At 40.0% G+C, this 26,995-nt stretch overlaps 1 protein-coding gene across 1 annotated transcript; it reads left to right on the top strand.

Moving 5' to 3' along the window:
* The first annotated feature begins 546 nt into the window (after positions 1 to 546).
* Positions 547 to 24,738, top strand: hdac8 (histone deacetylase 8). Its single transcript, XM_054601384.1, has 11 exons — positions 547 to 796; positions 877 to 929; positions 1,733 to 1,863; positions 3,079 to 3,220; positions 3,349 to 3,461; positions 3,677 to 3,754; positions 3,847 to 3,955; positions 5,054 to 5,226; positions 6,091 to 6,185; positions 17,297 to 17,402; positions 24,486 to 24,738. The coding sequence occupies exons 1-11, from the start codon at positions 683 to 685 to the stop codon at positions 24,506 to 24,508; spliced, it is 1,137 nt and encodes a 378-aa protein (XP_054457359.1). The 5' UTR covers positions 547 to 682; the 3' UTR covers positions 24,509 to 24,738.
* Positions 24,739 to 26,995: the final 2,257 nt, after the last annotated feature.

The raw sequence follows: 26,995 nt of genomic DNA, 5'->3' as shown, positions 1-26,995 counted from the left end.
ACAATTATAATATGTATTTTTTTGGTATTGTGTCTCAGTGAATGAAATGTAGTTGGTGCAAGTCAACAGTTTTTTGCGCCCTCTAGTTTATTTTATGTATATTTATTTTATAAAAAACAATAGAGGGGCTTTTATATATCCATATACTTATTGAATATACTTTATATTATTAAAAATTTTGTCTCTGTCCAAACTCATCGAAAAAGTTGATGAAAACTTCGCTACTGTGGAGAAAGTCGAAAAAACTACAAGAACTCCCAGAATGCTTCTCGCGCTGTGAGCGTCCCACTGTGAAAAACGTCCCCGGATTCGTGACCGTTAGGACCGTTTGGACGCCGCTCTCCGTTACCAAAAAACCGTCGAAATGTCCGTGTTTGAAACAATAAAATATAACAATAAAATATATTATAGTTAATGTAATATATGTGACATATTATAACATTGTCATCTTCCTTTTAACGTCTAGTTGGGAGGTGAACACCGAAAGGGAACTGAGTTCACCGGGGGGGGAATGTTGTGAGGTGAACACCAAATGGGAACCGAAGTTACCGGGGTGGGGGGAATGTTGACGGTGTAACACCACCCTCAAGAAGACGACGCCGCTCGCATCTCTTTATTGTAAAATTAGTTTATTAATCCCCCGCTCTCCATTAAATCATTTTTATATTTTAATACGCCATAAATGAGTCACACAGGAGACCGTGATGGCGACGGCTGCGGGGACCGGAAGGTGGCGTACGTCCACAGCCCGGAGTACATCGAGACTTGCGACAGTTTATCTAAAGTTCCAAACCGGGTGAGTTGGATTTAACGTTCAGTATCAGCTGTCAACACTGTGCACAACGTGTTTTATTATTAATTTGTGTTGTTTTCCAGGCGAGTATGGTGCACTCACTGATAGAAGCCTACGGACTCCTGAAACACGTGAGGTGAGTCACCTTTATATATGTCCCCCTTTTCTTTAGAACAGAGTGGAAGCTGATAAATTACTTTAAGTGTTTTAAAGTTAGTCAGATTTTTGTATATATATTATATTATATTTATATATATATTTATTATGCTTTATATATATATATTATATTTATATATATATATATATATATTATATATATTATATATATTATATATATATATATATATATATTTATATATATATTATATTATATATATATATTTATATATAATATATTTATATATAATATATATATTATAATATATATATTATGTATATATATATTTATATATATATATAATATATATATTTTATATATATATATATATATATATATATATATATCTACAGTAGCAGTCAAAAGTTTGGACACACCTTCTCATTCAACTACTTTGAAGAATCTAAAATATAAAACATATTCTGGTTTGTTGAGCATTTGTTTGTTTACCACATAATTCCATATTTAAATGTGTAGTAACAGAGGAGGATTGTGGTATTTTTTCCTCCATATCTAATGCCTCTCAAGTTCCACTCCAAGTACTGTGTATGAGTGCAGAATTTATTCAGTTGATTGAGCATTTTCTGTGCAGTTGGCATTTTCTTTTATTGCTGTTATGTGCTGCCAATATTTTCTGTAGCTTTAGGCTGCACACTTTGTTGTTTCTGATCTGAAAGAAACTACATTTGTCTCTCATGAAGCATCTGTAGTCGTCTGCAGGTCACTGTTGTTTTTATTCATACACAGTATTCTATTGTCCTTTTCCTCCCGTTTCTCTCCAGCACCATTAAACCTCAAGTGGCCACCATAGAGGACATGGCCAAGTTCCACACAGACTCCTACCTGGAGCATCTTCACAAGATCAGCCAGGACGGAGACAACGACGACCCCCAGTCGGTCGACTACGGCCTGGGTGAGAAAAGCAAAGACTAACTTTTACCGGCCAAAATAATGTATTTTACATATGTTATTGGAATCTGTTAAAAACAATCTGCAATGCTGCTTCATGTATGAATCTCAAACCCACTTTCTTAGATGTGTATTTAATATCGTAGGAGAACAGTAGCAATTTTTATTTTAACTCACAGCTCACAAGAGAACATTCATGGACACTTTTATTGTCTCATAGTGGCGGTTGACCTTCCTTATTCACTACAGACAGATTTTACGACAGATTTTTATGTCTAGCTGGAGTTCATTACAGCGTTATTCAAAACAGAGGGATTAAAGTGGAAACAAGTTTTCATGCAGGTCTGTTTTATCGGCAGCAGAGGGCACTATAACACAAAGTCAAACCAGAGTGCACGGTACAGTTTCAAGGTTTTGAATTGTTGAACTTTTCTTTTGCAGTGCTCCAAATTAAAGTATTATCTGCCTGGCAACTTTACTGTTCTTTTGAGATTGTTTGCATACTTTGGTTGAGATAGAAATACATAAAAAACACCCTCCTCATCTGAGCTGAACCTCAATCGGGTGGGACACCATCAAAAGATCCCACCATGATTTGTTGTTCTTGGATGAGCTTCCTCGCAACCGTCCTTCACCGAAGTTTACATTTCTAACTTTGGACCCATCCTCAAGTTCAACCCTCCCTGTTTTCGTTTCCTTGACTGGTTCCCTCCTTTCGCTCCCCCTTCATCCATCAGTGCTCGTCTTCGTGTCCTCGACTCATCCCTCCTCCGCTTCCTCCTTTTGTGTTCCGCACACCTCTCCCAGGTTCATCCTTCCGTCTCGTTACAAAAGCAAGCTGCTCCACCTTTTCCTGCATTGAGACGTTTTCTCTCTCCTTCACCTCTTTAGTTCATTTTTACGTCACACCTTGTTGTTTCGCTCCGATCAAGGCCATTCATCTCCCTCCTTTCTGTCTTTTTCTATTATTTCCTCCTTTGTCTTTTATTTACAGCCCATCCGTTTCATTTAACCTCTTTTATGAGGACACGATTTAGCCTTTAGAAGCGCTGCCTGTGCAGAAAGAAACGTCAATCTAAGGCTAAAATGTTAAATTATGTTCATGCGCAGTTTTTAAGAAACACTCAAATGTATTTTAGGGATTTTTCATATCATTGTAAATGGCATTGTGGTCTCTAGTAAGTCAAAATTGTAATTTAATAGATTTTTCTCCCTCCAGGTTATGACTGTCCGGTGGTGGAGGGGATATACGACTATGCCGCAGCAGTAGGGGGCGCTACACTGACAGCAGCCCAGTGTCTAGTGGACCAAAAGTGTGAAGTGGCCATCAACTGGGCAGGAGGATGGCACCATGCAAAGAAGTGAGTCCACCTGTAGAGACAGAAGATAGACAGAAGACAGTTGTACTGATGGGCCTGATGGGGGCGCTCCAGGGAAAGGTCAAACTTTCAAATCTTACTTTTTTTATTTCCCCCTCTCTGTCTCGCAGGGATGAGGCATCAGGTTTCTGTTACGTGAACGACGCTGTGTTGGGAATCCTCAAACTGAGGGAGAAGTACGAGAGAGTCCTCTATGTGGACGTTGACCTTCACCACGGAGACGGTACGCAACGAAACAACGAGTAGAACTCAAACTGTATCATGTTCAGAGTTTTGCTTCTGGCTCGCAGACGTGGTTTAATCAGAAATCATATTCGTTATCAGGCTGAACATTCATTTACCTTGAACCTCTCGATCCCTACAGCATTATTAAGTGGAGGTGCACCACCCTCTTAAAGCACCCAGGCATCACATATTTTTCACCTTCTCTCTCTTCAGGTGTAGAAGACGCCTTCAGCTTCACATCCAAAGTCATGACCGTCTCTCTGCACAAGTTCTCCCCTGGATTCTTCCCAGGTCTGTCCTTGCAGATATATTTACAATATATATTTTAATATGATAACCTATATTGTGAGGCAGTTTACGGTAAGTTAAGTGTGTATGTTTAGGTACGGGTGACCTGAGTGACACGGGGCTGGGTAAAGGCCGTTGGTACGCCGTGAATGTACCGCTGGAGGACGGCATCAAGGATGACAGATACTACCAGATTTTTACAAGGTACACACACACACACACACACACACACACACACACATAGAGTAAAGTATTGGGCAAACTTTTGTTGCTCACATGGAACTTTTTAGGCTTGTTTTACTCGAGGATCCCCAAGGAGAAATTTTATTTTCCCTTCCCTCTACTGACCACAGCCCGGCCCCAAGGTCAAAGATCCTGGTCATCCATAGAGCAGTGCCTTGGAGCTAATGCTGTTTTAGCGTTTTATCAAGGACACTTCAGCGGGGGATTCCTCCCAACTCTACAACAGGAGTTTCTCCTAGGCTGAGCACTCAAATGCAAAACTGAAAAAACATTTCTGATTGGTGGAACTCACTTTAGTCTAATTTTCCACCCTTTGTGATTGGTGGAACTGACTTTAGACTGGTGTTCCACCCTTTGTGATTGGTGGAACTTACTTTAGACTGGTGTTCCACCCTTTGTGATTGGTTAAATTGACGTTAGACTAGTGTTCCACCCTTTCTGATTGGTGAAACTGACTTTAGATTGGTTTTCCACCATTTCTGATTGGTGGAACTGACTTTAGACTAGTGTTCCACCCTTTCTGATTGGTGAAACTGACTTTAGACTGGTGTTCCACCCTTTGTCATTGGTGCAACTGACTTTAGACTAGTGTTCCACCCTTTCTGATTGGTGAAACTGACTTTAGATTGGTTTTCCACCATTTCTGATTGGTGGAACTGACTTTAGACTAGTGTTCCACCCTTTCTGATTGGAGGAATAGATTTTAGACAGTTTTTCCACCCTTGTGATTGGTGGAACTGACTTTAGACTAGCCTTAAACCATTTCTGATTGGTGGAACGGACTCTAAACTAGCCTTAAACCATTTCTGATTGGTGGAACTGACTTTAAACTCCACCCTTTGTGATTGATGGAACTGACTTTCTAGTGTTCCACCCTTTGATTGGTTAAAACTGGAATTGACTAGTGTTTATTGGAACTGACTTTGATTGACTGGTGACTTTCCACCATTTCTGATTGGTGGAACTGACTTTAGTCTAGTGTTCCACCCTGGCTGCTGATTGGCCCAGCCTGCATCATCGGTGGGTAACGACATGTTTACTTCTGTGATGTTTTTGCAGCGTGATGCAGGAAGTGCGAGCACAGTTCAACCCGGAGGCGATGGTCATGCAGCTGGGTGCTGACACTATGGCGGGTGACCCCATGTGCTCCTTCAACATGACCCCAGTGGGGGTGGGCAAGTGTCTGCAGCATGTCTTGGAGTGGCAGCTACCTACACTGCTGCTGGGAGGAGGTACGCTGGTGCTGTGTGTTTATTATTCTGCCTGGTGTTGTGTTTTCTCCATGAGTGTATGTCATGTGTTGGTGCGCATGCATGTGTGAATTATGTGTGTTTGTGTGTGTTTCCTTATATGAGCCTGTACTTAGGTTATTAGAGTACTTCTAATGAAAGGTGGATAATGACATATATCCCTTGTGTGTGTTTATGTTTGCTTTGAATCTCAGTGATTCACTCATTTGTGTACAATTACACACACACACACACATGCACACACCATGCTCTGTTCCAGACCCCTCAGCCCCTTGGCCAGATGATAGCTACTACTTATACGACACAATGAAGCCATTTTACTCAACTACAATCCCACCTCTCTTCCTTTCTCTCCCTCCCTCTGTCCTACATACTTTCTCTCAGTTATATCCTCCTCTCTTTTCTTGGTGCTTGTCATTCTCTTGATTTCACTCGAGTCCATCCTCTTCGCCCTTCACTCCTCTTCTCTTTCTGATTGTCGTCTTTGTCTTAGAGAGAGAGATTTTGTCATGTTATCTTCCAGTTTGTTGTGGCGAGTCGTTGACACAAAGCCTGCTAAATGTCATAACCCTTATTTATCTCCCCTTGTTTGTCCTATCTCCTTTCTTTATCTTGACTTCCTGTTTATTTATCCTTCTAATTAACTATATTTATTGTAATAAAGCTGTTCCACACAGTTAAATTGTACTTTTTTCCTGACTTTTAACAAGTTTAAAGGAAGTTAGCTGTAGTCAGATGAACTTTATCAAGTTTGGATCTCATTAGCATCTGACATAAACGCTCCAAGTGACCACATAATAACGCTTTCCTTTATATATCTCTTTGTTTATCCCTCTTCCTCACCAGGAGGCTATAACCTGGCTAACACGGCCCGTTGTTGGACCTACCTGACGGCGGCAGTGCTCGGAAAGACTCTCTCCTCCGAGATACCGGACCACGAGGTACGACCACACTCGCTCTCTCTTACGGCCGCAGTCACGCACATTCACATATTCCCACACGAACACAAACGCGCTCATTCATTGTACTGTCACACAGAATCACGGGCCGACACACACACACACACACACATAAAAAGAGAAAAAAACACACAAACACACCCCCTTGTGTTCACTGTCTGCTGAGTCACTCCATCTAATCAAAGATGGCCGCCTGCTTCTCAATAAAGGGGTTTGTCTGCAGGTGACTCAGACTGTGTGTGTGTGTGTGTGTGTGTGTGTGTGTGTGTGTGTGTGTGTGTGTGTGGTGAGTGTGAGAGAAGGGTACTAGTGTTGACAGTTCCTCTCTGTCTGCCTCATCTAACACAGGCTCTTCTCTCTCCGTCTTATTTAGCATTAAGGGGAACTTTTATATCATTATTAAAAGGAGAAATAGACATTTAATTAAGTTACGGTACAACGTTGTCTATACATTAAAGAAGTATGAGTTACTTCCCTTTAAATTGGGACTAACATTAGTACTCTTTGTTGTTTTGTACTTAGTTTAGAGATGGTTGGAATAAAATATAAAATGCAGAACTTGCTGTTCCTGGTACAGAGCTGAAACCGCAACAAAGGCCTGTCGATCACATGTAGCCCCGCCCTAAAGCATCCCCTGCTTTATGGTCTGTTTGACTCTACATGGAGCATCATTTACTAAATGAACATCATGCTGTATTGAAGAAGACTTGAAACTAGAGATTGAGACCATAAACTCATGTTTACAATGTTTACTGAGGGAATAAATCAAGAGAGAAGTAGAGTCATTTTCTCATAGACTTCTATACAACCAGAGGAGTCGCCCCCTGATGGACAGTAGAGAGAATGCAGCTTTAAGACACTTCAGCATTGGCTTCACTCGGCAGAACCGAAAGCTGGGCAATAGGGACAACACTCATTGTCACGGCTTTCAGTCATGTAGTTAACCTTAATGTACGCCGATAGGGACAGACTTGATATTCCATATTATCCACAATATACACACATCACTTACCTGCTGAGTTGGGTTGTTTGCAGGTCTAAGTTTGGGTTGCAGTAGGGAGAAAGAGTGAATTAATACGTAAAGTGCATGTTAAAGTGCAGAATGTTGTAACAAAATAAATAAATGATAGTACAATGCATGCGTCAAGTCTTCAGTATGTTGATTTAAGTATTAAAAAACAACGTTGGACTTTTGATCAATATCAAAAACAAACAAAGCAAACTTAGTCCTTCTGAAAATCTGAATGTGTTTCAACCAATAAACCAAATAAATGCATTAATTCAATTTTTTCTTGTTCCATAATGTTATTAAGACGTTTCCTGTAAACCAGCAGCAACGGGATTATAAACACAACATGCAGAGCAGAGCGCTGGTTGTTGTGAAAATCCGTTTTCTGTGAACCATTAACACTCAAAGTGGAACTTAATCTGTTTTTTCGCCGTAATCGGGTCACAGTGGGGATGTAAACAAATGAAGCTACTGAGAAGTGAGTGGAAGCACTTCTTGGATTTACGTTCGCAGGGGAGGAAAACATCCCGGTGATTTAATAGAAGGGACCTGTGTGACTACGAATGTTTTCATTATGCTAACTGGCAAATCAAAAAATAGACCCGTCCAAATATCAGTGGACCCATCTGCCTTTCTTGCTCCCATATATTCTCTCTCCCACACACACACAAAGAGTCTCTTTCTCCAGCCACTGCTTTTTTGGACCTTGTCTTGGTCAAATGTAATGAATAGCTGTGTGTGTGTGTGTGTGTGTGTGTGTGTGTGTGTGTGTGTGTGTGTGTGTGTGTGTGTGTGTGTGTGTGTGTGTGTGTGTGTGTGTGTGTGTGTGTGTGTGTGTGTGTGTGTGTGTGTGTGTGTGTGTGTGTGTGTGTGTGTGTTCTGTCCGTGATGAAGGTACCTCTTGTTTCTCCTTGTCAGCGTCCAATGGCCCTAAATAGCCTTTGACCTCATTAAGAGGCACTCACTGAAAACAAAGCAACTATCAGTGTGGGGCAGCTGCCACAGACGATGAAAGACACACACACACACACACACACACACACACACACACACACACACATATTTTCATATAAGAAACAAACACCCTAATAACTTTCCCCGAACTATGTATAATCTATTTTGAAGGTCATTTTTTTTACTGAAGTTGAAGCACCACCCAACCTAATACAGGTGTGTGTGTGTGTGTGTGTGTGTGTGTGTGTGTGTGTGTGTGTGTGTGTGTGTGTGTGTGTGTGTGTGTGTGTGTGTGTGTGTGTGTGTGTGTGTGTGTGTGTGTGTGTGTGTGTTCGTGTGAGTGGCCCAGTCTGTGCCCGTTGTGCTCGATAAGAGGGGCATTTATCCATGATGACCAAGCAAAGCTGAAGTTCCAGCGACACAGGGAACAAAAACTACCTTTGTACCCTTTTCTCTGTGTGTGTGTGTGTGTGTGCGTGTGTGTGTGTGTGTGTGTGTGCGTGTGTCTCCACCCTTCTGCTCTACTGTAGACTAAACCACATGAATGCACACATTCATTACAGTCAGATAATGTACTGGTCTGTTTTATAGCATTTTTTTTTGTGTTTCATTGCATGATAAATTGAGACCAATGAGGAGGAAATAACTGAAACTGAAACGGGAAACTTTCCTTTAGGAAGTCACACCAAGTAGAAGTTAAATAAATGCTTGTATGTTTCCACTGTGCTGCTGCTATAGATTGTTTATGAGAAGTGGAAAATAGTCAATACTGGTTCAAGACAGTTTAATATTGGTTTAAGGCAGTTTAATACTGGTTTAAGGCAGTTTAATATTGGTTTAAGGCAGTTTAATACTGGTTTAAGGCAGTCTAATACTGGTTTAATACAGTTTAATATTGGTTTAAGGCAGTCTGATACTGGTTTAAGGCCATTTCATACTGGTTTAAGACAGTTAATACTGGTTTAAGACATTTAAATATTGGTTTAAGGCCATCTGATACTGGTTTAAGACAGTTAATACTGGTTTAATACAGTTTAATATTGGTTTAAGGCCATCTCATACTGGTTTACGGCAATCTATTACTGGTTAAAGGCCATTTAATACTGGATTAAGGCAGTCTAATACTGGTTTAATACAGTGTAATAAAATTAAATGTGTCCTTAACTGACACATGTCCAAAACTGAACTGAACTGATAAATTATGCTTTCTCTAGTTTCAAGCATCCAAAAACATTCACTTTAGTTTGTTTTTTCTGCTCAAATCTCACTGAATCCAAACATTTGTATGTTGGTTTAATTTTGATTTACATATTTCTTTGAACGGGTTTATTTTTAATGAAATCAACTTTATCTTTTACTTCTCAGAGTTTTCAGTCCGTGCTGCTCAACCCACTGGACTGAACGGTTAAAAATAGAAGTCTAAGAAACACAAACATCAGTCACAGTCGGCCAGTCACATCAACAATAGTGCTGCAATATTCTCTGATTACCAGACAAAATATTACACCGCAGATAACCCACACAATGACCCGGCTTCTATCACACTTATTATACTCCAATATCTTATCAAAACAGCAGTAAAAGGGCCTTTTGTAGTTTGAACCAGGACTCCGGCCGTCGGGTCCAAAAGTCATTAACCCTCCCTGTTGACTTGTATTGTCCGATAGCGGTTAGCTGATCCGGATTGACCCCCCATTGTGTGACAGTGGTGGAGCAAATCTGCGTGTGAATCGGAGGGCTCGCTAAGGATAGCCGCGGAGGTCAAAGGTCGGCGAAAGTCTCTGATTAGACGGCCATGGGGATTGTTTTTATAACCTAATTCATACATGTACTTACTTGTTGTTTTTACTTCTCCAAGGATATTTATTTGTAACGTTTGATGTCCACATGCTGTGACTTTGAACTTTAAATTAAATATCATAGCAGCTGTTCGCACAGTTTTTCTGTGTACTACACGGCTGTCAAGATGTACTCAATACTAGAAAATACCCACCAAAACCTGGTTCTACTTGTACACCGGTTCAAAACTAGGTTACCTGTTCTGCTTTCGGTGCTTTAGAAGTTCTGGAGTGAGATGTCCTCGTCTCAAACGTCCTCTTTCTGTCTCTTTTGTCTTTTTTGCTTTACATCCCATATAGTGTATTTAATATGAGCAGAGAATCAGAAACACAAATACACAACGAAAAACTTTTTATTTATTCATTAAATTGAGAAAAAATAAGCTTATTACCCCAAGACATGCATAGCATACCGCTTTACTCCTCCCACTTTACCTTTCAAAATAAAATCCCTAGACATATAAGCAGCATCACTGTTTACTGAGGGGAACTTAAATTCCCTTTAGAGCATTTGGATGAGAGGAAACTCAACAATCAAAGCTTACAATATGTATTTATGACAAAAAAGGATGTTGTTTTTTATTATGGATGGTCACCGAGCCGCCTTTGATCTGAAACCTTTTCAATTGTGTGACAGCAGTGACGTAATTAGCGATGCAGAGAAAATGACCTCGGCGATTTTGGACAGTTTTAGAAATAAAGACGCTAACTTACTAGCTTGTTCCCATAGGACAACTCTTTTTTTTCTTTTTAGAAAGCTTCCACCTTGAACTCTTTCAAAAAGTTAGATAACATAAAGGGTTATACATAGAGCCATCTGTGAAAGGCTCCGCCCCTGTTCCTAGTAAATAGATATTACAAGAACTGCTGGGAACAAACTGGTCAACGGCCAGCGTCTGAGTTTAGTTCCCTTCCAGCGAGAGAAAACAAAGTAAATACGACTGTGTGTCCGTCTCCGAAGCCACACAGGAAGGGAGGACGTCTCTGCCTCTTTTACTTCCTACTTCCTCTTTTCCTGTCTGCAGCCACTTCCTGTCCCGCCCCTCGCTGCCGTCATGGATGTGTCGGCTCCCAGAGTCAATCACCGGAAACGTCACCGTCGGAGTGTGTGTGTGTGTGTGTGTGTGTGTGTTGAGACCGAGGGGAATTTGTCTTTTTACAAAATGACATTGAAATATGAGCTGTGAAAAAGCTGATAATTCTCCTTAAACTAATCTTCATTAATCAAGCGTCTCGCTCCCGTAGATCATTTGACTGAACGATGGCGGAGAAAGTGTTTGTTGGTTTGTACCAACAAAGAGCTGAAGGAGTTCGTTTCCTGTCTCGTTTCCTTTCTAGATTGTCCCGTCTTTGTTGCAGTTGTCGTCTGTTTGTGTTTCAAGTTCATGGAAAGGCTTGATCCTAGAAGGTGGGATCCTTATTCACGATGTTATCTTCATTTATATTTTCCTAGGGTTAGATGTTTTTATAAACCCAGTGGCCCTGTATTTATAATATTTGACTTTTTTTGAGCTTTTTTCCAGTTGAATTCCTTCATTTTTGTATTTTATAACTGAGAACATACTTTGCATTACTTTTACACACAAACCATTGTGCAACTGTAACAGTGTACATGGATCACAGTTTTACATAAAGTGTATTTTCTACTGTAGGTTCATAGATTTGAATGCATTTCAAATTTTGAGATAGATTTCATGATTTTTTTTTTTATATTGTTCTGCATCTACATACGTTGTTGTTGAGCTTCATGCAAAATGTATCGGTAAAAATAACTACATATACACAAAGTTCCTTTTTATTTATTATCAACATGTTGACCAAATCTTCAGACTGTATATCAGCAAGAAAACTGTTTAATTTATCACAGACAAAAACATTAAAGATATGTTTTTTTTGTTGTGTGGTTAAAAATCAATATCAGTTTAATTGAACAATATATTTAAAACATTTTCACCTCTTTACCTTTCTGTCATACAGCTTTCTCTGACGGTGAACAGCTGTTATTTATCCTTGTCTCAAAGCCACAGACTCCATTGACAAAAACAGTGGTTTTACCTCTCAGAACAGGGTCTGGTCTACTGGATCTGTTAGTTTGTCTGTGTAATTGTGTGACTAATCCTCTCTGTTTCTCCAAGCTGTCCTCTACCGTGTGATATCAAGGCCAAATATTGATCAACTGTCTTTTGCTGCCAAGTTTTCTTTATCAGTAACGTTCTTAAAATGTAAAGCATGTTGAACGGAGCAGAAGACTCCTTCCAGATTAATCAGACTCACAGGTTCTTTGCATGATTCATAAAACCATAAAATGCTAAAATGGACATTATTCAAAGTTTCAACAGTTAAACAGTGAACCCATCTTGGTTGTAAAACTTGTTTACCGGCTCATTTTTGGCTTGAATCTCATCTCCCAGGTTTTTCTTTTAACTTTCCTGATTTTACCCCCAAAAGAAAACACAGCATTTGTTGCCTTAAAAGGAAAACTGACAGACGAATCTATAAAAGACGTATTGACGAAGAGGTAGAGGAGGATGGGAGAGAGTCCAGATAAAGAGGGAGGAGGGTGTACGTGTGTTATGTGACTGTGTTTCGGGCATCGCGCCGCTTTTCTTTCCTTGTTGAAAACATTTATTAGATAGCAACTCGATAGCAGACAGAGTCCATTTGTTTTTATTCTGAGACGTTTTCCCCTCCGCTGTGTCGCTCAGCATCCTTCGTAGCTGGAGATCCTGCTGGTCGCTGTGATAACAAACACACACACACACACACACACACACACACACACACACACACACACACACACACACTGCTGTCAACAGATGGGCTCAGACAGAACATTCATACGAACACAATAATAAATACACATGTACTCAACAAGTATGGATAGACATATTATAAATACTACTGCAAAATAGTATTGCTATGTAGTTAATTACACTATTCAAGTACTTTCACTGCTCCAACTACAATCACAACTTTCTGTTACTACATTTAGCCATAAAAGTACTATGACAGCTATATTGCCACTGCTGCTTTAACTAGTACTGATGCTTCTTCTGCTATTATTTAAAGGAAAATTCCACATCTTTTTTTATGTGGATGTCCAATAAATTAAGGCATGTTATATTGATCAAGAAAAGTTGCGTTTGCAGCTGCAAAGTATGGAGTTCTTGCTGCATCCAGCGGTGTCATTTTAACGGGACGGTGACGTAGTTGTAGGCAAGAAAGAACTACAAACGCTCGACACCAGGCTGCATTCTCTCTGCTGTCCACCAGGGGGCGACTCCTCTGGTTGTATAGAAGTCTATGAGAAAATGACTCTACTTCTCTCTTGATTTATTCCCTCAGTAAACATTGTAAACATGAGTTTATGGTCTCAATCTCTAGTTTCAAGTCTTCTTCAATACAGCATGATGTTCATTTAGTAAATGATGCTCCATTTAGAGTCAAACAGACCATAAAGCAGGGGATGCTTTAGGGGCGGGGCTACCTTGTGATTGACGGGCCTCTACGACAGCGTTGTCCAGTGTGGGAGTTGTCAGACTTAGTTTTCGGTCCATGTATGTTCTTTTTCATTTTTGGTTGCCTTAAAATAACTTCAGCGTCAATTTGTCAATATATAATTGCCTTAAACCAGTATTTGACTGCCTTAAACCAGTATTTGACTGTCTTAAACCAGTATTAAATTGTCTTAAACCAGTATTAGACTGTCTTAAACCAGTATTAGACCGTCTTAAACCAGTATTAGAAGGCCTTTAACCAGAATTTAACCTTCCCACTATTAATCTCTCACTGGAGCCATTCAGCTGGTGTATTTTCTGTCTCTTGACCTTGACCTTTGACCTTTGTCGTCATTGGATTGCCCACTAAGTTGTATTTTTTGGTTCATTTAGTCTAAAAAGTATTCAGAATATTAAACGAATATTATAGAAATATCTGAGGATTGTCGGCACCTCTCTCTCTCTCGATCTCCCCATGGTCATCCAAGCCAAACAAGCAAGCAACAGGAGACTGTGTGTGATTTGTTAGTGTGTGAGTGTGTGTGTGTGTGTGTGTGAGTGTGTGTATATGTGTGTGTGTTGCCGGACAGCAGGAGACAGAGCACTGGGTTCATGGGAAATACATTGCGGGCGTGCATGTGTGTGTGTTAAGTAACTACTCTCATGTTGAGCTCCGCCGAGACCGGAGGTAAGACACAGAAACTCATCGGAGCTAATTGGAAACAGACACACACACACACACACACACACACACACACACACACACACACACACACACACACACTTAAAGACACCATGGATATTTGCTTGTAGGCATGTACTCACGCTAGCAAATATCAGTGGACTTTCTCACACAAACACACACACTCTTACCTTCATCTACACACACACACACACACACACACACTAGCATGCATTCCCTCTCTCTGACTCACTCACACACACACACACACACACACACACTACACACACACACACACACACACACAGCTACACACACACGGCTATTAAACAAAGACAGAGTTGTCTTTGTCTTTCAAGTACACTAAAGTATACTCCTACTGCATATTGGCTCGGCTCTGTGTGTGTGTGTGTGTGTGTGTGTGTGTGTGTGTGTGTGTGTGTGTGTGTGTGTGTGTGTGTGTGTGTGTGTGTGTGTGTGTGTGTGTGTGTGTGTGTGTGTTCTGAAGTCTTCTCTGATGACATCCATCTAATCCACTAAAGGGTTTCGATCCAAAACGAGATATTCACCATCTTAAAAAATAACGTCCGAGGTATTAGTGAAGAAATCATTATGGGATGTTTGCAGAATCACCAACTTAAAGGAGCAGTGTCACATTTTGTTTTTCGTCTTTGGATCTTTTGCCTATAATTTCAGAACAGATGATTCCAAACTCTATTTTAGAGACACACTTTTTATATATAGTTGTAGTTTCTTTGGAGGAATACGGGTCTTTTTGCTCGCTTTCTGCTGAGCGCTCAAGAGTCCAAGGCTTTTGAAACAGCCGCTAGCGAGTGGACTGACGCACTTGTGGTCGGACCTGGCCTCCGAGTTTGTTTTGCTCTCATGGCACTGAGGCACGGGCCCGAACCAATCCCCTGGAAATATGTTTTTTTTTCTTTCAAACCGACATGCTCTGGTTTTAACTTCTGCTTGAACCCACCTGTTTTTTTTTTCATTTTTATGTATAAATATTGGCTGGTTCTGTTTCATGGAATCGGTCCGACTGCGTTAAATGCCAGGAGCCTTTGGTATGTGCTGAAATCATCTCAGGCCTCTTTTTTTTTTTTTTTTTTAGGTGAGGCCCAGGCTGTCCAGTGGAAGTTTTTGACTGATTTGTGGTTTCTCTTCTGTGTTCTGCTTCTCATTTTATTCCTGTACATGAACCAGACCAGACTGTCTCATACGTTTGTTTGTGTTAACGCAACTCTTAGACAAGCACACACCAGACGTCAGAAAAATATGAGGAACATGTGTCCGTCTGAGAGCTCTGATGTGTTGTGTAGAAACACCATGTTTATGCCGGTTGGGTTTTTTCGCCGCTTTTTGATCCAAACTGAAATACCTCAGCCGTGAAATTTAACGGATGAATCCCAACGACTTTGGTGAAGCCTTGACTTTTCCTCTCACGCCACCATGAGGTTCGCATTTGGTGGTTTTGAGCGAGTTATCTTGACAGCTATCGGACGGATCATCTGGGCGTAGTGGAGAGCAAGGTAGTTCTCCAATCAGAGGGTCGGTGGTTCGATACCCGGCTTCGGCAGTCGATGTGTCCTTGGGCAAGACACTTAACCCCAAGTTGCTCCTGAAGGCTTGCCATCGGTGTGGACTGGATGATGAATGTTAGTTAGAGTCTGATGGTGGCACCTTGATGGTAGCCTGTCATCAGTGTGTGAATGGGTGAATGATATGTAACATACTACTGATTGTAAGTCGCTAAATGACTGTAATGTAATGTAATGTAATCATCGTGACATTTGGGAAAGACGTTCATGTGTCCGACAGCATAAACTGCCATCATACTGAATGTCCAAATGACCAAATACCTGCAAAACTAACGACATTTCCACGATTATTATAATGCTAACATGAAAAATAAAAACATTATGCCGATGTCAAGAAGGGGAGAAAACTATATTACTACTTCTTTCAAAGGTTACTTCTGTATTTAGCAACCTGGTAACTGTGTTTCCCAAGTGACAAAACTTTTTAAACTGGTCCAGTATTGAAGGAGAAGGCTGCAGACGTCAGCCGCTAAAAAGGCTGAAATGTTCTCGCTCGGGGCACCACCTCACCGTCAATGTACGTCCACTAAAAGTGTTTGTTTTTACCACCAACAGGCACAGATTCACATTATAAGTGTCTGACAACAATACAGAAAGAACCCTATAGATAATTCAAACTTTTTTCTTTACCTTTCACTTGATCCGGTCAGTTTGTTCACTCGGAGAAGTCTCGTTCTGAAATCTCGCGGCCTAATCCTCGTTGTAGAAATGTGCTTAATATTCAGCCATGACATTAAAGATATTTTAGATAACTATAATCTACATTTCCCGTCCTCAAACATAACAAACTCCTCAATACAACTCTCACTCACGTTTCGACTTGAAGTCATATGACACAAAAACAAACAGACCGGATCAAGTGAAAGGTGAGGAAAAAGTTTTATTTCTCAGGAGGGTTCTTTCCATAATGTTGTCAGTCACTTACAATAACAATCTGAGCCTGTCAACGGAAAGAAAGGACACTTTTATTGGACGTGCATTGACAAGTGAGGAGTTGCCTCCAGCAATAACATTTCAGCACATTTAGCTGCTGTCTTCTGCAGCGCTCTCACTCAACACTGGACCAATTTCAAAACAGTTTTCCCGATTAAACCCTTGGGAAAATATGTTTAAATATACTTTAATACTTCTGTTACTTAAAATGGATTTATATAATCCACAATACCAGGGAACAAATCTATCAAATTCACCCAAAAATGTAGTATTCTTCAGTAATTCAAAACAGTTCACAGCATCAGATATTTCTCTGAAAGCATGTGAAAATATTCAGCACCAGTCCAACTCTTAAAAGTCCAAACAGAGCCTAAAATGTTCCAGGAAAACAGCTGCATTCTTTAAAAAAAGAAAAAGGAAAAAGTGAGACAAAGAGGAGAGAGTGTTTTTTGGTTCTCGGCTGCAGATGTGTGGGATGAAAGTCGAGCCGCGAATAAAAAAGGAAGGAGACCATTTTAAATATCCATAAATCCAGAAGTTGTCATAATGATGACCGCTGTGTGATGTGATGTCTAGTTTTTCACAGAATACGGACCTGACTACTCGCTGGAGATCAGCCCGAGCTGTCGACCAGACCGCAACGACACCAAACACCTGGACCAGGTCATCAGCACCATCAAAGGTGTGTAATGTGTGTGTCTGGAGGCACAGGTGTGTCTGTTTGTGTGGGAGTGGAGGGTAAACAGGTGTGTGTGTGTGTGTGTGTGTGTGTGTGTGTGTGTGTGTGTGTGTGTGTGTGTGTGTGTGTGTGTGTGTGTGTGTGTGTGTGTGTGTGTGTGTGTGTGTGTGTGTGTGTGTGTGTGTGTTTCCATGAACCCTGGCTCACCTAAAGTGTGTGTGTGTTTGTCTCTGCGTGTGTTCCATGAACCCTGGCTCTCTGCGTGGCTCTTTTTCTGTGTGGTTTCATGTGTCTGTTCTTGTTTCTATACTTCTCTGTGTGGGATGAAAGTATGACTTGTTCTTCTTCTATTTTGTTTTTCACTCCCCGTGACTCTTAACATCCTTTTGTGTGAATTCACGGCTGCTCTTTTTCCCCCCTCAACCTCAATCAGACGCCTCATCCATGTGGTGTTTTACCCTTTTATTCACGTCCTTCTCTTTCTATATATGTGCGTGTGTTTTTGTGTATATGAATCCGTGTGGTTAAGCCCTTTTTTTTGGTCTCGGCGCTGACAGCCCACAGCGGTCCACGAGAGATTCCTCAGACGGGGTGAAATGCAGGCGAAAAGTTGAGCGGCGGGAGGATTATTGTAAGGAGGGCGAGGTCAGGGAAGGAGCGAGGAGAGTGCGTCTACGAGTCGGGTTCACTTAGAGAACGTCACGCTGCGTGGAGCCGCCGAATTTGAACGTTTCGGTGTCTCGTAAGAGTTTAAGATCCGATGTGTGGAAGTGTTAAATGTGTGACTGATTAAAAGACACAACACTGTGGCGATAAGATCTTAAATATGGACGAAAATCAGGTCAAAACACATTGTTTTATGTTGAAATGTGACAGATTTATTTCTCGTATTGTTCCAGATTCAATCTCCTTTTGAAAAGCTGTCAAAATGTTTTCATCATGAGATCACAAGTTCATTATTTCATCATCTGGAGACAAGAAGATAATCAACTTTTTATCACGAGAAAAGATAAGGTTGTTTCCTCTTATTACGGATTTTTATCAGAGATCAGGATCGCCATACCACCATATATAGATATGAGCTGATTTAAGATGAAAATGTCACATCAAGGAATACCCGTTATTGATCAATCAACCAGACTCAAGGTTCAGTCATGAATCCTTCCTGAATATTGTGATCTTGAAAGCTGAAATCAGGTGTGATCAAATAAACCAAACATACATTTTTTTAAGTACTCCATCATTTTTTATATAATCTCCAGAAAACAAGAGGCATTGTCGTGTGATAAATCATCCCATGATCTCAAGAAATCAGCCTTTTGTGTCTCGAGAACTGACGTAAATCAACCTGTTGTCGCATTAAAACCAGCTTTATTAACTCAAGATAACAAAATGATAAACTTGTGATCTCTAGATGAAAAAATAAATGCACGCAGCCATCGTTAACTTCTATATAAACTAGCCGTTTCTTGACAAAGTTGCTTTTAGCTCCATTTATCCACAATTTAAGGCTTTGATTTAAGGTCTCCCTGTCAGCTTTCTTTTTTATCTTCCATGGAATTGTGACTCAGCAACTTTTTATCAGCAACACCTGCTTCTGTAGTTACTGTAAAAAGTCTGCAAAAAAAACTGCAAAGAAAAAATGTCTTAGTTTTATTCAGCACATAAAGGAAATGAACTAACTGTGTGCTTTCTATAAACACAATAATACATTTAGTTTAAGCCCGTTTATAGACCTCGTGTATCAGTCACTTACTTGGTCTTAATCATTAATAACTTTCCCTCCTTTCCTTATGTTGACCAGCTGCTCTAAAAAGCATTTGGTTCAACATTATCAAACATGTCCACTACACTGAAACAAATATTCGTGATCACAGTCAGAGAAGGTTGCAGATGACAGAAAGTTAGCCACGAAAGGCTGATGACAGCATTATTTTATATAGCTCATTCTTTAACCGTCCAAACGTCAAGAAATACTTATTTTTTCCAGCGGAAAACTTCTGCTCAGTGAGAACGGAAAGCCAAAACACACAGGGGGAAAAAAGTGTTCTCAAATGTTATTCACATTCGAGAAGACATGGTATCAATTAGCAACCAAAAAAAAAAACATAAATTCAAAAACAGGTTATCTCACTGTGGCAGATGCCAAAAAACACTCATTTTGATGTTGTGGCGGTTTATCCAAACAGCTTTAAAGCCTCTGAGGTCACATCCAATCAGAGGAACAGGAGTTTATTTGCCGTAATGCAGTCGGTGCGTTGGCTTCCTATTAAATCATCACAACCAGAAAGGAGCTGAAAGTCTGGCTAGTTCGCGGTCATACAGCTTTTATTATGGGGGGGATGGAGAGAATAAAAGGGAGGAAGAAATGAAAGGCAGACGAGCTCCAAAGATGAAGGGAAAACCCGTCTGTCAGATCGCTCGTTCCTCTGTCCTGCCTTCTGCTCAGTCGGAGCTGATTCAGCCTGAAGTGTGTACATTTACTGAATTTATAGTCATTGCAAAGATGCATCGATTCAACATCTTTTATTCCTCACAGTATATTTCTTTTTCCAACCTGTCACATCTGTTTTATGTCCTCTCTCGTTCTTTTTCTTTCATGTCTCTCCGTCTCTTCTACCATACTTCTGCTCTCGTCAACTCAGAAACAATTTTTTTCTTTTCTTTTTCTTTTTTTGTTATGTCACCACACAACAAGCAGACACCAAAAGCCACCAAGAAACGAGAGCGTTATAATTCTAAATATTGTCTCTGTCTCTGATTTAAAGAAAGACCCACATGTCAGCTAATTCACACGCACAACCACAGAATAAGAATACGCTGTTCCACAGGCAAACACACACACACACACACACACACACACACACACACACACACACACACACACACACACACACACACACACACACATGACATCATCGGGGTGGATAAGTGTTTCTCTGGTCTGGACGTGCCGTGCTGCTTATAAACACTGGTTTCCCTGAGAAACTGCCCAGTGTGACTTTGTGTTTTGTTCTGTCTGCCGGCACGAACCCGCTGTAAAGATCTTTAAAGTGGTAATCTCCAAAATCCTTTTCCCTTTTTCTTTTTTCTTTTTGTCCCAAACCCATATGTTTTGCTAACAATGTGCACATGCATCGTGCACAATATGAGCTCACTGCACATTATTTTTGCCGTTTTATAAGAAAATGAAGACAGGCATACAATCTTTCCATGGATAAACTCCATTTCACATAAGACCTTTACCACTAGCAAGGCAGGAAATGAAAATGATTCCAATGTGATATCTAATCTATCTTTAGCAATTTTTCAAATGTATCTTATTTTCTACAGTAGATTGCAGACTGGTGTAGAAAGTGTAGAAATTTGTCATAGTTTAAGTCATTATAAATGAGTTTGTATTTTAATCGTCTTGCTTTTGTCAGTGATAAAATGTTGCTGATGAAAATTAATCGTAAACAAAATGAACACTTGTATATAAGGGCCAATTTAGGACAATTCAAATTTAATAGACCTTTTAAAGCGCCGCTCTTGGGAGTGATGAATTTGCTTTGTTTATATTCGCGCTTGAGCTCCAAGTATGCAAAAATCCGTTTATATTGTTTTATAAACTGTTGAGCTGTTTGTTTCATTATTCTCTGAAATGCCAGAGGGCGTCCAAACGAAATGAAGTGTGAAGAATTTATAAAAGACAACGAGTGTAACCAGAGAAAAAGCCATAAACCAACCTCCACAATGCTGAGGAGGGACTTTAGAATCATCTGTAAACTCATATCTCATATTTATGGACTACTTTATTGCCTTTTTACAAGCCTTGTAAAGGAAACAAGTCAAGTATAACATTGGTACGTTAGCATACTCACGTTAGCATTCAACTTATCAGACTCTACATCATCAGCCTCCACTGTACTTTGAGCTGAATGCTAACGTTAGCATCCTTCATTTCTCCGTCTCTTTCATTCTTCTCTTTTACTTTCTCTTTTTTCTTTATAGCACTTTCTTACCTCTGTTTTGAAAAGTGCACTAGTCACTAGTTACTTTGCAAACTCAACAAATACACTATGTTCTTTATGGATAAAGATGGGACTTGATGAAACTAAAATTCACATTCTAAGCTGCAACCAATTTAATAGCAATCAATCCAACATTAATGATTATTTCCCTGGGACCAAAGTGTTGGATGGACATTAGCGCTCCTAGAGCCACAATGCTAACGTTTCTAAAAAAACAGTCATCAAACAGCCTTTTACTACCAAGTCAGTTAATGTTTCAGAAATAATCCAAACCAACATGTTTCTCTCACAAACCTCTGAAACATGTTAACTTTTATCATCACCCCAATCTAAACAAAAACAAGTAATAAACAGTGTGACAGGCGTTACAATATCAGGCTTCATGTGTTTTTCTAGTGTTTCGCTCCCGTGCGCTCACACCGAGGCCTGTTAAGCGGGCATGTCAATTAAAATGTGATTTTTTTTATTTTTTATTAGGTGATTGTCAGGAGCGGCAGCAGCTGTCCGACCGTGTGCGTTCACAACGCTGTGTTTACGAGACCGGTAGCGTGATTTCCCCGGGGACTGCTTGTGTGTGTGTGTGTGTGTTCAGCTTCATCTGTGTTGTGTGTGTGTGTGTGTGTGTGTGTGTGTGTGTGTGTGTGTGTGTGTGTGTGTGTGTGTGTGTGTGTGTGTGTGTGTGTGTGTGTGTGTGTGTGTGTGTGTGTGTGTGTGTGTGTGTGTGTGTCCGCAGGGGAAATATTGTGGCATCGTTACATCCTGTTACTCGTTAATTCTCTTCCGAGAACACACGCGCACAAAATAAAATATTACACATTCACATGAAGAAATACATCCAAGACATGTTCCTAACACCACGGAGAACACAACACACACACACACACACAACACACACACACACACACACACACACACACGCGCGGTATAAATCCCACCCACAGATGCTGTGATGGATTAACGTTTGCAGGTAGTAAATATCAGAGGCCCCCGTGGACGCTCGTCACTTTACCAGAATTTACTGTCGACATCTGGAGAGCAAGATGGATGGAGAGAGAACTGATGGGGCAAAAAAAAAAGAGAGAATCTGCAACTTTTTCACATTTCACGTCTATAATATATAAAAAAAATGTTTTTACAAAGCTGATGTTGACGTCTAATGATCTGACAAACATCTTAAACGTAATCAGAAAGACGGGGAGAAAGAGATGGAAGAAAATATTGTTCTAAATAACAATTAAGCCAATGAAAAGTTTAGATTATCAATTATGTATTTAAGCAAATCTCCTGTTAGCCGTCTTTCTTCTGTTGCGATTTGTGAACACTCTTCCTCTGTTCTAATACAGTTTTCCTGATCCAAAGGTATTTTATTTTATTATTAAAGATACAATAACCAAAAGTAACAAATATCTCAAATATAAAAAAAACTAAAATATATACACAAATATAAATAAATATGTTCAAGAAAAAAAACTGACAAAAGATTAAAGAAATATGAATAAATAAATAATAAAAGCCCCCTCAGAGTCTTTGTTTTTAGTTGGTTACCATGGAGAAATTTTACATTGGTTGCAACCGATTCGACGTAAACTTGACTACAGTTGCAGCTTTATTATATAATGTGGTCAGAGAAAGACAGAAAACTGATTTAACACCTCTGACAGTCTCAACAAAAAGGAATAAATTAAAGGGTTCACTGTTTTTTATTGCAGAAGAAAGTACAGTTTAGGGTCACATGAAGATAAGATACAGTCAAGGAAGGATAGCTGTTGGATAACTGAGTCACACCTTTACACCAATTGCTAGCAAAAATACTACAAAAAGCTACTAAATAAATACAAAAATGGTAGTTAAATAGACTCAATTTATGATTTCTGGTGCTCTAAATGGTCGTAGTTGTAGGAATGCAAATTGTACAGACTGCTGAAGGTAAAAAAGGCACCACTGTGGAAAGTTACTTGTGGGGTAAACGTTAGAAAGAAAGACGTCATGTGACCTTGTTGGAATCTATTCTGAGTCCGTCGGTCTGAACAAACACAAACAGCCTCGGTCAGTAAACACGACCACGCTCTGTACACTTTAACGTATTTTCTGGGTGTTTTTTTATTTTTTTATTAAACCAACCAGTGGAGTCAAACACAGACACAAACACAGAAAGAGAGACGGAGGAAAAACACACGGGAGCGTTTAAGACGGTTCAGTTTGTTCTCTCCATTAAAGCTGCTGCTGTCACTGCAGCAAGAACATGACAGGACTCCTCTGACAGCTCCACAATGGACAACAAACAGGACATCCTCCCTCACTGCGTCAGGGCAATTACTCACCCTCCCAACGTGTCTGTGCCTGTGTGTGTGTGTGTGTGTGTGTGTGTGTGCATGTGTGTGTGTGTGTGTGTGTGTGTGTGTGTGTGTGCAACATGTTTACTTTTCTCAATCAGGCAATTTAACATAACAATGGACGAACAAAACGGCATTGTTTGCACTGCAACGTATAAAGTAAACGGGCGACTACACTTTATAATGCAGCTATTGTGTAAATACCCTGTGTGTGTGTGTGTGTGTGTGTGTGTGTGTGTGTGTGTGTGTGTGTGTGTGTGTGTGTGTGTGTGTGTGTGTGTGTGTGTGTGTGTGTGTGTGTGTGTGTGTGTGTGTGTGTGTGTGTGTGTGTGTGACTTATACTGAAACCAAATCTGTGTCCTGATGCAAATGAACTTGCAGTGTTGTAATTTCCATATCGATTCTCTTTTTGAATGCTTGTGTTGTGTTCCCTCGGTGGTGACTACCTCGGCCAGATGTTGTTTTGCATGTTTTGTGTGTGTGTGTGTGTTTATAAAAATAAGTGTGTGTGTTTCTGCTTCCATCTTTGGTTTGTTTTTTCGCGGTGTATAAAATGTGCATTTAACATCGTTTTGCATCCAATTTAACGTGATGAGTTTGACCCCCTTTTTCCATCCTCCTCCATGTTTCTGTATGTGTGTGTGTGTTTGTGGTGTGTGTTTGTGTCCTTATATGTGTGTGTTCACCCATGTACCCCTCTCCTCACCCCTCTCATTTCTCTCTCTTTCCCTTGTTTACAGGGAATTTAAAGAATGTGGTTTAGGAGTCTGCAGCCTCCTCCTCCTCCTCCTCCTCCTCCACACACACAAACACACACCATGTTTCCAAACCAGGTCGATGCTCGTCGGCTTTAATGAAGACAATATGGAGCGGACCCCATTTGGCCCCGAGGCTCGGAGCGAACAAGGAAGGGAATGAAGGCAGAGAGAGAGAGAGAGGGAGGGTTTTTGGAAAATATTAGCTGAGTGTTTCCAGGGGAAAACAGTTTAATAAGGGGGGGGTGGCGTGGGGGGGTGTTTATAATCCTTTTGTTTGTTGGGAAAAAAAGGTATGTGTGTTTGTGTGAATGAGAAAAGTTCAGTGTGTGGATGTAAAACTGAATTTACAGTCAGTGCACCGAGAGTTTTTTTTTGTATCAAGGGATGTGTTCGTGTTCATCCTGTCTTTCGGATATTTGAGATACAACAGAAAAAAACAATTTTTGCAGATTTCAGCCTCTTGAGGACAGATAAGCACTAAAACGGACAAAAAACGACACACTGAGGTTCCCCGAACGCCTCGTTATACTTGTAAAAAGGTTTCTACGAATGTCTGGGAAGTTCCAAAAAGTAGAATATATGTGAAATGAATTGAGAATCTTTTGAGCGTTGATAAATACACAGTCTGAAATAGTTTGCACAGTTAGACGAAGAGGAAGTTGATTCGCTCAGCGGCTTTGTTTTGACCTCTGGGCAAAATCTGTAAACATCTGGACAGAGTTTGTTATTGTCGGTTATTGTCCCTTTTACAAATTTGGTCACATCCTTTTAAAATTCCAAAGATTTCATGAACTTTTAGAAGGTTTTTAGATGAAAGCAGCAGACTTAAACTGGTAGACGAAGGACTTTAGGTCAATAAACAAACATGGCTGCTGCTTGAAGATTAACAGACGCTGTAAATCTCGTCTTGAAAAGGTTAAAGGTCACTAAACGTGTCTTCAATTCCTTTTTACCACTGAAAACGTTGACCGAAATCTTGAAAAATGTTGAAATCTGCAGTATAAACTAAAATGAAATCAACTGTAGCTGCCTTTTAAATGTAGCTATAATGTCCCCAAATGCTCTGCAAAGTCTGTTTTTTTTGTAAATACAAACATCTCAGTTCTCACTCTCTTCATAGGTCGTTAAAATGCCTGAACAATTCTATAAATAGCAGCAAAATGCATCTGATTATTTCCTTCAACAGAAACAGAAACATCTCTTTTAACCCCTCCAGCTGGAGCGTGTGTGATGTGGCACGTCGGTCACATCGCACAGCTGCACATCAGACCCGACCCTTCAAATCCTTCTTAATGAAGATGGAATTTTGACGCGAGTGGAAAAACATGTGGAGGCTTCATGTAGCATCACAGTGAGTGACCCCACTGTTTAGGGCCAAATAAAGAGTAGCTGAAGCATTAAACATGTGTTTTAATCTGTAAACTAAATGATTTCAATGTTCTGTGTTGAAACACATCAATAAAAATGTTTTAAAAATGTGGAAAGAAATCATCTTTTTATTGTTGAAAATGGCTCAAAACGGCATCTACTGTTCTAATTCCACCATGTTTCCATGCTAACATAAGCCGACTATTCAGCGAGCTAACAGTGGTTTGCTTATTCTGTCATGTTTTCATGCTCACGTTAGCTTGCATTTTTCTAAATGATGCAATAGGTGGACTTAGCTCAGACCTGGGGGTGAAGTTAATCTTTAAAAAGTACATTTTTGACCGTAGAAATAGTTTTACACAACAAAAAAATCACTTCAACGTCCACTGTTTAGCTTGTTTACGAGCTTTTATCTGCATGTAGTTTCAAACTCTATCCTCCATACTTGTCCAAACTTCACCCACTCCAGGGAATGATTAAAAGTGGTTCATATTTAAGGATATCTTTAATTGTTGCCTCTAAAAAACATTTTCAGGCATTGAAATCCATAATTAGTTATGGCTAAGGCAAATTTCTCTCTTATTTCTTGCAGATTTTCCAAAATATTTGACTGCCTTTTCTTTAACTTTTAACCAGCTGCTTACTGAGAGAAAAAACACAATTTTAACTTGACTAAGTTTAGTAAAAATAGTACCACAATGTTTAATTCTCAATGTATGAATTAATTAAGTTAATGAAAACATGAAATCTTGTTAGGAATGTTTTCACATAAAGTTCATGTATCAAATTGTATAAGTTTGTATGTTCGTGCATTTATTTTCACAGAATATATATATATATATTTTTTTGGCATGTTTTGTTGAAAATAAGAGACAGGAGAGCATGTTGTTGTCACGAGTCTCTGCTGCGTCTTTAAGCAGTGATTTACACGGCGAGGTCCTGTTAATGGAGGCGTTTGAAAGAGGAACCACAAATGTCGGGCCTGTTTCCTTTAGAAGTGATGTTCCACGAAATTAATGGCCCCTGGAAATTCACACCAAATGTAGGAGTTGGCATGTGCTGAACAGAAGTGTGTGTGTGTGTGTGTGTGTGTGTGTGTGTGTGTGTGTGTGTGTGTGTGTGTG

Source organism: Anoplopoma fimbria, chromosome 7 (assembly GCF_027596085.1).
Source record: "Anoplopoma fimbria isolate UVic2021 breed Golden Eagle Sablefish chromosome 7, Afim_UVic_2022, whole genome shotgun sequence".
Taxonomy (NCBI): Eukaryota; Metazoa; Chordata; class Actinopteri; order Perciformes; family Anoplopomatidae; genus Anoplopoma; species Anoplopoma fimbria.
This window is presented reverse-complemented; position numbering and strand designations above follow the sequence as displayed.

What these genes read in the sequence shown, in the direction of transcription:
- hdac8 (XM_054601384.1), top strand. Translation starts at nt 683, where the DNA reads ATGAGTCACACAGGAGACCGTGATGGCGACGGCTGCGGGGACCGGAAG. An exon ending in CTCCCCTGGATTCTTCCCAG is followed by an intron (nt 3,755 to 3,846) that starts GTCTGTCCTTGC and finishes GTGTATGTTTAG; the next exon opens with GTACGGGTGACCTGAGTGAC. An exon ending in TACTACCAGATTTTTACAAG is followed by an intron (nt 3,956 to 5,053) that starts GTACACACACAC and finishes ATGTTTTTGCAG; the next exon opens with CGTGATGCAGGAAGTGCGAG.